Source organism: Crotalus tigris, unplaced genomic scaffold (genome assembly GCF_016545835.1).
Source record: "Crotalus tigris isolate CLP2741 ecotype Arizona unplaced genomic scaffold, ASM1654583v1 scf7180000018825.4774228, whole genome shotgun sequence".
NCBI lineage: Eukaryota > Metazoa > Chordata > Lepidosauria > Squamata > Viperidae > Crotalus > Crotalus tigris.
The window spans coordinates 2,900,241-2,913,122 of NW_024097215.1; the positions used below are offsets into that span (position 1 = coordinate 2,900,241).

Genomic DNA, 12,882 nt, shown 5'->3' on the forward strand with positions numbered 1-12,882 from the left:
AGAGATAGACCTCTTTCTGTTGTGTGGCTGTGAATATTTCCCTTTGGCTGTCTTGTTGTTTATAAACTACCTAATTCTGGTGACAACGGCTCATCTCTGTGATATGCAGATCTATTGTGGTTATCATGCATTGTCTACCCTGAAGTTGAATTGCATCAGTGAAAAAAAGAAAGTAAGGATATGGATTTGCAGAAAAAAAATCCTCTTCTCCTTCTCCTCCTTCTCTTTTTCCCTCTCCTCTCCTCTCCTCGCTCTCAAAGCAGACAGAAATAAACCTATTCTATTCTATTCTATTCTATTCTATTCTATTCTATTCTATTCTATTCTATTCTATTCTATTCTATTCTATTCTATTCTCATCAAGATCCCAATGACTTTCTTATGGGTCCTTTCCTTTGAAACCAGATTTGCACCATACAATCTTTTCAATGAAGATTGTTTTTTTTTTAATCATGCTGTATTCTCTAATGTTTCTGTTGCTTTGGTGATGCAAGTGCAGGAAAGGAGTGACAAATAGCCAAACAAACAAAATTAAAATCAGGATAAAAAGCAATACAGCTCTACCCTCTTCTCTTTCAAACTTTTATGAAATAGGACCTAAAATATAGCTGCACTGTATCTTCTCTTCCTCAGGTTATTGCACCAAGACATTGTTGCTGTGATGGATGAAATCTACTCAATTTCTTAGTCACGATATGGGATTATTTAGTTGTTCTGCTGATTCTGCTGGCATCTTTCTCAAGGAAGAAGGGGTTTCTTTAGTAGTTTTCTTCAGGAGCTGGGAAAATATCTTAAACATACTTTTTGCCCACTTTGAGAGGAGCAGAAAAAGGACATCCATATTCTGCCTTTTATCCCCCAGTTTTGAGGGCGGGGGAAAGGGGAAAGAAAGACGTTAATTTTGTTCTCTCTATTTATTCAGAAGTCTGAACCTCCAACATGTCAGAAGTTCACCTCAGAACAGCGACACAAATGTACATCTAAATGGCAACTATGTTTTTGAAGTGTGAAGTAAACTTTCCAATATTTGCAATCTTTAATGCTGATTTATTTATTTGTAGGCTGCCCCATTCCTAGAACCTGGGGTGAGTTATGGTTTCTCAGACCCACAAACATAAGGTGCCCAGGTGAAAAAAGAAGTAAATAAAAGCACCCAGACAACAGAACCTTCAACCCAACTATAAATTGAACACCAAGCCCTTAAAAAAAAGCATCCCTACAGTTCTTAAAGAGGCTCATCTATGAATGCTTTACCCATTAAGGAAGACCACAACATGCTTTTAAGGGACACACATCTGCCATAGAAAGTCTCTCTCTACCAATCATTCAATGCCAGTGCATGCGCCTTTCTTTTAAGTCAGTGTCCCTGACTTAAATACGCTCCTTTGTTTCCTTGTATGCAGTCTGTGAACACATAGGTTGTGAATGCATGTGAAATACAAAAACTGTGGAATTATCTTCTCAATTGGGGAAACTTTTAGTGGGCAACATATTTGAGCCAGCCACATCTTGGTTGCCTCCAAACATGCCTTTGCTAGGTAAAACAGCATTTCTGCTGAGCTTTCTTGAAGCAGATTACCGTCTTATTTTTGGACTCTTGATTTGGTGGCAGAAAATTCCCCTCCCTAATCATCCAAAATAACTGGGGTAGCATCCATTGTTTTCACTAATTAGACCAGTGTTTCTCAACTGTGGCAACCTTAAGATGCATGGAACTCAAATCCCCAGAATTCCCCTACCCAACATATCGGCCGGGGGGAATTCTGGGAGTTGAAGTCCAGACATCTTAAGTTGCCAAGGTTGAGAAACACTGAATTAGACTAACATTTTGATTGACTGATGCACTGGGCAGGCGATTTAAATTATTTTATAACCAAAATTTAATAAGCAATCATCTTACGAGGCATTCTTCCTTGTTAAGAACAAAAGGGGATGGAATGCATCTTCTAAACTTTTATTGACTGTGCATGTATGCTTTCATCCGAGACAATCGTGTTTTTTTTTCCATTTCCAAGTGTATCCCTGTTTAACCAATTCATGTACTAAAAATGACATCGCTAATTAACAAATCCATTATGAGTGTTGTGATGAATGTCCTGAAAAATAATACTTGACATTGTTAATGACCCTTGGCACTTATACCTCAGTTTGTGAGCACCTAACGCAGCTTTGCACCGATCCTTGCGCTGAAGTCCTTGTCATGACCTCGGTCAGAGTGGTCTACCTGATGTATGATCAAGCATATATCTGTTTCTTCCTACTTTCCAAGGTTTGGGTCACATGTCTGTCCAGGAACTTCTGGAGATCCTGGATCGAGTGGAAGGTGCTATTCAGGATTACTCGGAGGAGCTGGTACAGCAGCTGGCTTGTCGAGATGAGCTGGAGTTTGAGAAGGAGGTGAAGAACTCCTTCATCACCATCCTGATGGAGGTGCAGAACAAGCAGAAAGAACATCGAGAGATGATAAAGAGGAGGAGGAAAGAAAAAGGATTGAGTCTGCAAAATAATCGGATAGAAAGGGCAGCTCAGATGCCTCTCAAGGTTAGTGAGAATCCCCTGAAGATGGCTTTCCGTTAAAAAGGAGGAACGGAAGTAAGAATAGCATCGATTTAAGATTCCTGCCCCCTCCCTGCGTCTTTTTAAGATTGCTTACAGACTCTATTAATGTATATTTTGCTAGGTGTTCATTTAGCTAAGGGAGCTGGGAAATAATTAATTGTTGTGCCACATTCACAAAGGTGTTGTTATAAGCCAATGGATGGATTCTGTGAATTCTTCTCCATGGAGAATTTGGTGCCGGCTTCTGGCTGATGGACTAGTTATTGCAAAATTATCCTAGAAAGATTTTAGGATACTCTTAGCCGTTTACGACTGAAATTGTTCACCCTGCACAACCGTTCTGCAGCTTTTCCCATCCAGGATCTTCCAGATATGAAAGGAGTACCTCTCAGAAAACCTAACTGGTCCAGTAATTGCCTCTGGTTACCAACCCATCTTTTTTTTGGGGGGGGGGACACAAATCTACTGTCAAGACTGATTTACTGGTTTCTTTTAATTGGAATTTCTCCACTTGTTTGGTTAATTTTATATTGGGTTATAGATATATATGCAAAGCATCTCAGCGATGTAGGATCTTGGATATGTACTCTTCCTTAGAACATGAGATGTGTCGTTAAGATTTGCCATTAGGATGTGCCACACTGGTGCTTCCCGTAGCATCTCTTGTTATTGAGTTGTTGGGAGTTGTTGTTTAGATGCATATCAAGAGCTCTAGGTTTTTCATCCAAGATGTATTTAGTCCATGGAGAATCTGGATGTTATTTTTCCACCAGATACTTTTTTAACTCAAAATCTATAGGGGGAGAATGGTGACAATTTTTTTTGTCAAACTTCTGCTCCTTCTGCTCTACCCAATGGGTTGGGACCAATCAGACAGTCCTGTAGTAGCAAACTAAGAGTCTAAAGACAAGCCCTCAGAGTTCTGTTTTCTCCTCTTTGTAGCGGTTCAGTATGGAAGGAATTTCAAATATTCTGCAAACTGGAATCCGGCAGACATTTGGAAATTCAGCAGCTGAAAAGCAGGTAAGAGCATAATAGTTTCACCCAGAAGATACAGTTCCTCTGAGGTTAAGGCTATGATTGTTGTTGCTTATTTTATTCATTTATTTACGTATATGAATGTATAAGAAATGTATATGGTCACCCAACTCACTCACAGTGACTCCAAGTAACTTATAGGAATAAAACCCCAAATATAGATCCCAAGATATTCCCATGCTCCTGGGGACCACTATGGAAAAGGCCCTTTTTTTGATCCTACTAGATGGACCTCCTTGATGGTGGATACCCATAATATACTCTACCTCCCCAATCTGGTGGATTGAGTAGATGTAATTGGGAAAAGATGGTCCTTCAAATAACCTGCCCCCAATCCATGTACAGCTATAAAGATGATTTATAATTAGCACCTTGAATTGGACCTGGAAGCAAATCAGTAACCAATGCAGTTCCACAAGAGATATGTGCAAATACAGACCTGCACAAAACCATGTGGTTGCTTGCATTTGAACTAACAGAACTTCCAGGGACTTTTCAAAGGCAGCCCATGTAGGAGGCTGAAACAACATGACCAATGTAAGATAGCCTTGAGATTAAGAAATCCAGGGCCTTGTCTATAGTCAATTGATGCTCCTGGCCCATCTAACCCAGTATTGTTTTTACTGTTGGCATCTTTCTTGCTTTCTGTCTTTCATGCCCCTCTGACTGGTAATGAGGATATCTGGTTACCCTCCCTGCAAAACAAAGCGAGACCATGTACCTCTGCTTCACACACTCAGTAGATAAAATATGTTGTTAACTTATTTACTGATTGTATGAACTGTCTGTAATGTCTTTTTTGGAAACAACAACAACAACAACAACAAAAAGATTGGGGTGGTTGTTTCTGATTGGAAGAATGGCTAGGATTTATAACTACCAGAATTTCTTATTTCCAGTATTTGAACACTGTTATCCCATATGAAAAGAAAGGGGCGCCTCCGTCAGTTGAGGACTTGCAAATGCTTACAAACAGTAAGTTTATACTATGTTAAAGTGGGTGTGTTAGAATGTAAGTTCCTGATCTGCCATGTGAGGAGGACGGCTATTGAAAATTACCTTTAATTTAAAACATTTCCTTAATCACAAAGTAGGAAAGTAAAGGTTATATGTCTGTATCGTTATTAAAAGAAAAAAGAAAAGCACGGAGACATCTAACTGGGGAGAAGACCTGGCCATCTTTTTTAATGGGGAGGTATCCTTTGGGGGATTAAGGCTATGTTTGGTCTTTAGAGGGATCATTCCTCCTGTAATTTGGGGCTATTCCAAACCAGAGAATTTCTGTTTGTTATTTAGTCCTTTCTGATGACAGGAGAAACCAAGTGTGACTAATTAAGGAGTGATGTACCCCCAGCATTGCTGTTCATTCATTCTAGCCCAAATTCTGAACAGTTCTGAGTGGTATCTAAGCCTTGCCAGTTGGAGTGAATGTAATTTCTTTTCCTCCTCTTATGTGTATTCATTGGAATATGTGCAAAAACACAAGCGTGAACTAATATGGGCGACATACAAATTGTCTGGGTTGAGATAAATGGTTGTTTTAGAGCTTACAAGTTGTTGTTTTTGATCGTATTGCAATTCCCAAAATATTTTGCTAAGAAATCGTTGTAGAAAAACCAAACCAACATGCCCTAGAATAATAGATTAGTTAAATAACTTCAACAGCTATTTTATAAACATCTGAATTTGCCAGTGACGGGATTTAGCCTCCCTAACTCTGACTTAATGATTTGTGGAACAAAAATGAAAAGGTTGAGATGTTGTGATGGTCCTTTGTGCATTCTGGGAGAATCATCTGTCTCCCTTTGTGTTACTATGGCAACTGTGTTTTGCACTCACTGGAACAAACCCTGTCTTTTTTCGAAAAGAGCAGAGAGCTATGAATGGCTATTTTGTGCACACAGCGAGTTTTGTACAAATGACAATTTGTGTTTAGAAGCAAAGCTTCTAAAGGCAAAGAGGTTACCCAGGATAAATTTGTCTTTTTTTTTCCCCCCCTTCTTTTTCCTTGTCTAATTAACTATGCAATGCTGCTTCAGATCATGATGCAAACATACGATATACTGAAATGAGATCAGTTAGTGGGCTGGATGAAAAGTTCCTGAATAAGATGCAAAGAGCAAGCAGACTCTCAGAATATTGGACCTTGCATCTAAGCTACCACTAACAGTTAATGAATAATGTGTCTAGTATCTGATTTGAATGTATTGTTTTCCCACATTCTGGATAAAAATGGATTAAATTCATTTCACTTTTATACTCCTTTTGCTCACAATTACCCAACAGGAGATTTCTTTTTAACACTTATCCACCAATTATTTCTCTCCTTTCCCACATGCATACTCAAATCCACATTTTCAGATATTTAATCCACCAAGGCCTGGCTAGCAACGTGGAATTTGTCTGAGAGTCTGGATTGGCACTTTGGTCTGAATGAAGAAGGAATCAGACCAACATTCCACATTAGAAAATTGCAGCCTTTCCTAATTCTGGATTGAGTTGATTGCGCATGTCTTATTCTAAAAGCCAAATTTAATCTACTGGGGACTGCTGCTTCCAGAATTCCCAACCAGCAACCTACAAGGCCAAAAGTGTGTTTGCAGTCCTCCCCCATAGCTAAGAGTCCAAGAGCAGAGAAGGCTGTGTTATGTTTTGCCAGTGATTGAATTTAACCATTGTGCTAAGAACATTGATGGGATCACGAATCTCTGTACAGCTCAGGCCTTTAATAGCTTTCCCTAATCAACATCTGGTAACTGTCACATTAACGCCAGGCAGCAGACAGACCTACAACTGTGCAAAACACAGGGCAACTTGCCCTGGTCTCTTTCCTCTCTCTTTTTGTGTCAGCCGTTTCTAACTTTGGTATGCCTGTCTAAAATGGGTAAAATGTGTTTCTGCTTGCTTGAAGGCGTCTAGGGCCTTCTGTGTGATTCTGTGCAACTCTGAAATTCAGATCTTCTTCAAACAGAACCAACAAAGTGAAGGACTCATCTTAACTGCGAAATGTTGCCGGAATAGGCCTATTCCTCAAAGTGATTTGTAATTACAAGCCAGAGCTATGGGTTCCGTGATTCTGGTCTCGCCAAATTAGCCCCTGTGTCTCAGGTGACCTAGTCTGAAGTATTGCCATGTTGCAGAAGATCTGAGCATAAAGCATGGTTTGCTTCCATATCTGGAACTGATGGGGTGCTATCTTGGAATATGAGGATTGTGGAAGATGAAGGTCAAATGTGGCAGAGGAATTGTTGATGTCTGGGTGCCCAGGCAGGTTAAAAAGAGAAACAAATAACTCATCAACAGGACTCACTAATGATTTTTGTCCCAACTTCTTTCCTCAGTTCTCTTTGCAATGAAGGAAGACAACGAAAAAGTCCCTACGCTGCTCACTGACTACATTTTAAAAGGTAACCGCTGGAACAGAATACTCAGCCTTTTGCAGAGTTAGATGGTCTGTCCAGGTTGACTAATATTATCTCCTTGATTCAGCAGAAATTATTCTGCAATGCAGAAGTCTTTCTTAGTTTTTTAAAATTAACATCTGAAGCTTTCACTGGAGGTGCCTGGCACGGAATGTGTAGCCTTTTCTACAGAGGCAAAAAAAAAAAAAAAAGATGCCAAAAGAATTTATGTCTTTCTGCATCTTACGTCCTTCACTTATGTCCTTCAGTCTCCTAGCACTCCTACTGGGATGCTTAGCAATAACTAGCTTGCCAAGTTTCTTTTCCCTCGGTGTGTAACTTTGTTGTGATTTCCCTGCAGATTTCCCATCCATTTGTTAGGCAGACCAGCTTGACCTGCTGATCTTTTCCTGCAGATCACTGATTTTTTTTGCCCTCTGAGCTTGGTTGTTTTATTGCAGAGATTTCATGACCCAAACAGGGAGTGGAGTTTGCTCTGTATTTACATACAAGTGGCTTGCCCTCTCAGTATTGGTAGGAATATTGTATTTTTCTTGGTTGGTCCCTGATTAGGCTGTTGAGAGCAAACCTAGTCCCTCCTAGCAGTGATGATGTTACCTAGTTGGGTAATGAAACATCTGCAAGAAAACAACCAAACTCAAAGAGCACCAAGGACCTCACAGTCGTCGTCCTCCTCCTCATCTCCACAAACCCCATTCCCTTCTAGCAATGATGATATTACCTAGTTGGATAATGAAACTTCTGCAAGAAAACAACTTAGCTCAGAGAGCATCAAGGACCCCACAGTCGTCGTCCTCCTCCTCCTCCTCCTCTCCACAAACCCCATTCCCTTCTAGGAATGATGATATTACCTAGTTGGATAATGAAACGTCTGCAAGAAAACAACTAAGCTCAGAGAGCATCCAGGACCCCACAGCTTAAAGTAGCTATTCATTGAAATAAGAACAATAGTTTCACCCAAGTTTAGGCTTGGGAATGAAGAGTATTGAAATTAAACTATATATATATTTTTAAAAAAAGCCACATATCATTGGGACATTTTGAGAGATCAACAACAATAAAAAGAGTTCAGCTGTCTGCTATCGGGTGTGTTTGCAAGGGATCCTGGTATTTTCTCATTAGTGTACACTGCCTGAATTAGTGCAGGCCCCGTCGGCCAAGCAGTGCCATTTGGCGGGGCCGCGGAGGAGGGCCTTCTCTGTGATGGCGCCCACGCTTTGGAATCAGCTCCCCCCCGGAGATTAGGACCGCTCCCATCCTGTTGGTCTTCCGTAAGCTACTTAAGACCTGGCTTTTCTGGCAGGCCTGGGGTTTATAAAACCTAACCCCTGGATGATTGTCTTTGTACTGTTGTTTTGTTATGTTTTATGTGTTTTTTATTGTTAGCCGCCCAGAGTCCTTCGGGAGTGGGGCGGCTTATAAATTTTAAAAATCAATCAATCAATCAATCAATCAATCAATAAATAAATCTGGGTACTGAGTCTGGATGACTCGAATTTCCTTGTACTAATTTGAAGAAAAGTAGGTAGAAGATATACAGGTAGAAGCAGGTGGAAGAAGAAGATACTCAACAGTGATTGTCTTCAGCCATTGCAACTAAAGAACCGAACCATTGAGAACATTTTAATGAGTTTTTATTAAGTTTGTGCTCTTAGCCGGTAAAGCCAGAATCCATTGGACTGAAGAATTCCATACGCTGATTTTTCCTTTCTTTCCCTCTTCTTCTTTCCCTTCTTCCAGTTCTCTGCCCTACCTAAGCTCTGCATTCTGAGCATCATGAAGTCAACAGGAGATCAGGCCAGGGTGTCATTCCATCACAGGACTGCATGACATAATGTACACTTCTGAATTGTGTATTTAAAATGTATAGCATTAACTGGGGTTAAATACGAGTGAAACTCTATCCTTCACTGTCGGTTTCTAGTCATAGTCAACATTTGAATGCATGAGTAAAGGCAAGGGATGCTCGCCCCCCCCTCTCCTCTCCCCCCCTCCTCTCTCCCTTGTCCACCTCCATCTTGGAAGGCGGGCATTGCTTTATTCCATGTACTCTCCGTTTGCCTTTCCCCAAGCAGTTATGAGACTAATTTGAATACTGAAATAAAACTTTCATTTAATTAAAAAGTTGTCCTGTTTTTCTGAATAGTGTGGGAGGGAGGAAAGTCTACATTTCCTTAATGCTACAAACAAATGAATCTCGATTTGGATAGAAAGACGATTTCATTTCGCACGTGCTGTGCAGAAAATAGATTCATTGGTATCACTGTGAAAAGAAACCAATCCAACATTTAATCTTGTAGGAAAGCTAGAAAGACAGAGCCTGGGAGTCAAAGGAGCTGCTTCACTTCCACCTTGTGTGGAATCTGAGTGAAGAACTTATTGCTCCTAGTGGGTACCATGGTCTGTTTGGGTGGACAAGGAGCATTTTCTCATTCCCCCAGCCTTCCAAAGAAGGCTGGCATGTCCAAATGAGTGTGTGTGTGTGTGTATGTGTGTGTGTGTGTGTGTGTGAGAGAGAGAGAGAGAGTGAGAGAGAGAGAGAGAAGAGAGAGAGAAATATCATTATAGGAAGTGACATCCTTCTTAGAGATTAATTCTGCCTCTCAAAATAAGCCCTGAGTAGCCATAAGATTGTGTGCCCATCACCGTTTGGATCACAATAGTGACATTGCTTGTACCACCTTTGCTTCAATTAATGCTCCCTTTAACTTCGTATATTGATGAAGCTGCAACTTTGATTTTGTTCCAATCCTTCATTGATTTACTCTGTAAATCTTTATCCATTAGTATCTTCTTTGGGGTGATTTGTGTTGATAGAATGTGGAGACAGAGACGGAGAAAGACAAGGGCTTTGTCTCCATGCACTTTTTTCATGTACTATTTTCTCTCTCTCTCCTCCCCCTCTCTCTGTCTCTCTCTCTCTCCTGTCTTATCTCTATACCATTTCCTCCAGGAAAATATTGTCCTTGAGTTATCCAGCAACATTCTCAAAGCCCTCTGATTTATCTTACCTTGTTCATAAGAACTCTTTTATCGGAGATCTAAGCTTACTCTTTGTGCTATACAACAAGTAGAGTGGGAAGAGAAAAAAGGTAGCCAAAAGTCAAAACAAAACACAAGCCATGGTTTAGTATCACAGCAGACTACTATTTTTTTTTTTTTTTGAGAAAACACAGCAGGATAGTTTGACTAGTTAAGGCAACAGCTCCCAAACTTTTCTATACCCCGTGCCTCTAGAACGCTTCTGATATATTTTCGCACGCCTTACAAAAGTTCAAAATAACAGCGACATATTATGCATATACACTATAATTTTGAAAATCCAAGTTTTCGCACCCCCTGGGATATTGTCTCAAACCCCCAGGTGGTGTGAGCACCCCACCCCACCCCCGTTGGGAACCTGAATTAAGAGAACTAGCTGCAGACTGAGGAAGCAGAAGTGACAGTCACTACTAAGCAGTAATGGACCCAAATGAAATACAAATTCAGAGTTGTGCTCCTTACTGGAGAGAAAACTGCGTTGCATTATTTAGCTTTCTGAGATGAGAAAAATGATGGTTTTCTATTTGTGTTTTCTTGTCTTCTTGATTCCAATCTTGCTTCCCTGCTGCTCTAGTATTATCGAATGAAGCTGTATGCCTGTTGTTGTACAAGGTTATATCCATTTATTGATGCATCTTTAAACAAAACAAAAAATTCTGAAGAGGCCAGCCGAAGAGCTTCTATGCATATTCATGCTGGCTTCCAAGCAGCAGATATGCAAATGAGCAGGCTAATTTTTAATGAGTCCTAGCTGAAGATCCCAAAGGAAGCTGTACACTAAGCTTTCGCTACCTCTCCTGCCAGCCCCCAGGAAAAGATTTGACAAAATTTATGGCATCGTAAAACAAAGCTGTAATGAAGTACTGCATGCATCCTGCTATGGTTGACCTTTATTATGGCACTCTGAAGTGCACCTGGTAGGGCCTTTTCATTATGGGAAGCGACATCCTTCTTAGAGATTAATTCTGCTTCTGCCTCTGAGAATAAGCTCGGAGTAGGCATAAGACTGTGTGTCCCTCACAGTTTGGATCACAATAGAGCCATGCTTGTACCACATTCCTTGCTTCAATTAATGCTCCCTTTAACATTATATACTGATGAAGCTACATCTTCAATTTTGGTCCAGTCTTTCCTTGATGTACTCTTTAAATGTGTATCCGTTTGTGTCTTCTTTGGGGTGATTTGTCCAGGTAGACTGTAGCTTTAGCTATTATGTCTGGCTCTCACCTTGATGCTGGCATATGCCTATTCCTAAGGCTCTATACAAGGCTATGCTCTAACAGTGGTGAGCTTTTGTGTACTCAACAATGCAATGATAGGGCTACTCAATGAAGACTCTCAATCATCCCGGCAAAGGTTTCTAAAGGTTGAATCACGCAACTGGACCAATTTTTTTGCTCATCTAAGATGTTTCGCTGCTCATCCAAGCAGCTTCATCAGTCAGAGCAAGTTAGTTAGGCAGAGAGTCGTTAGAATGTACCAATTCTTGCCACATCAACCTTAGGGGTTTCCTCCCCAAAATGTGTCGCAATATGTCAACAAAGACTCTCAGTCATCCAGGCAAAGGTGTCTAAAAGTTGAATCATGGCAACTGGACTACTGTACTTTCCGGCGTATAAGACAACTTTTGAGAGCATTGAAATAGGCGCCGCTCTCGGGGGTCATCTTATACACTGAGTTGTCTTATACCTGGAAATAGTGGTAGTTTCCAGTGTATAAGATGACTTTCTAGGCATGCGACTCGGCGTCGATTGTCTTGCGACTCAACATTGAAGTCGGGAGTCATCTTATATGCCAGGTCGCCCTATACGCCGGAATACACGGTAATTTTTTGCTAGTCTGAAACATTTTACTGCTCATCCAAGCCACACCCCCCCAAAAAGGTGATGCAATATGTCAATGAAGACTCTCAATCATCTAGGCAAAAGTGTCTAAAGTTAAAACAAACACCATGGACTAATTTTTTTTACTAGTCTGAGACGTTTCGCTGCTCATCCAAGCATCTTCCTCAGTCAGAGCAAGTTAGTTAGGCAAAGAGTGTCAGAATGTACATAGGGCTAGTTGGTGCAAAGTATATTGAGGCAGTCTGTCAAGGAGTGTACAGCAGGACAGGGATTTGCATCAGCAGTATCTATGTAACTACTCTTCATCTATAGAGCTCTTAAACTAACAATTAACCCAGTGAGAAGAATGTTCTTATCTAAGAGTATGCTGACTTACAGGTTGCAATTAGATGTCATGGTTACTCTGGGCTTAGCATGATGAGAATCAGCTAGAGCAGAGAGTGGGCATACATGCCCACACTTTTGTGTTTGCTCTTCTACTATGGCTGCAACGCAAGGAGAAGATGGGAAACTTTTACTTCTAGGTTTAACTGCAAGAATTAACTCATTGTAGCTATGATCCTTCAGTTGTGTTTGGCAGTTGTCTTCTTTCAAATCACCGTTAAGATTAACTCAGTTATGAGCGTGTTGTCATTCAAAAAATAAATAAGACATTCACAACAAGGAAAGCATGGTAGCAGGAAAGGAAATGCTGGGTTTGCATAGATTCATTTCTATAAATCGAACATAACTGAAGATGGGTAATGCCTTTCGAGACCTTTAAGAATGGAGAACCTCTTTCGATACGACCATCTGGCTGAGATACAACACCAGGGAGAGAATTCACTGCAGTGGATTTAGACTCTCCGTGTCTGTTATTCCTAAACCTTTTTAATAAGAACATTGGAAAAAATGCAAGGAAATACAACTGGAAAACCTCATCTGGTAGCACTTTATCATAAATGGACATGAATTAATACTAAATTACAATGAATTTT

At 40.5% G+C, this 12,882-nt stretch overlaps 1 protein-coding gene across 2 annotated transcripts in view; it reads left to right on the top strand.

Annotated features, from left to right (window-relative positions):
• Positions 1–8,806, top strand: part of FEZ1 (fasciculation and elongation protein zeta 1) — a 35,228-nt gene extending 26,422 nt beyond the window's left edge. The window contains exons 6-11 of one of the 2 annotated variants that reach the window (XM_039356594.1): positions 1,062–1,085; positions 2,270–2,541; positions 3,502–3,582; positions 4,497–4,572; positions 6,939–7,004; positions 8,760–8,806. In XM_039356594.1, coding sequence (XP_039212528.1) covers positions 1,062–1,085; positions 2,270–2,541; positions 3,502–3,582; positions 4,497–4,572; positions 6,939–7,004; positions 8,760–8,776 — 536 coding nt within the window. In that variant the 3' untranslated portion in view covers positions 8,777–8,806. The remainder of the gene's footprint in view (positions 1–1,061; positions 1,086–2,269; positions 2,542–3,501; positions 3,583–4,496; positions 4,573–6,938; positions 7,005–8,759) is intronic. The other variant, XM_039356595.1, reaches the window with a different exon arrangement.
• The last annotated feature ends 4,076 nt before the right edge of the window (positions 8,807–12,882 follow it).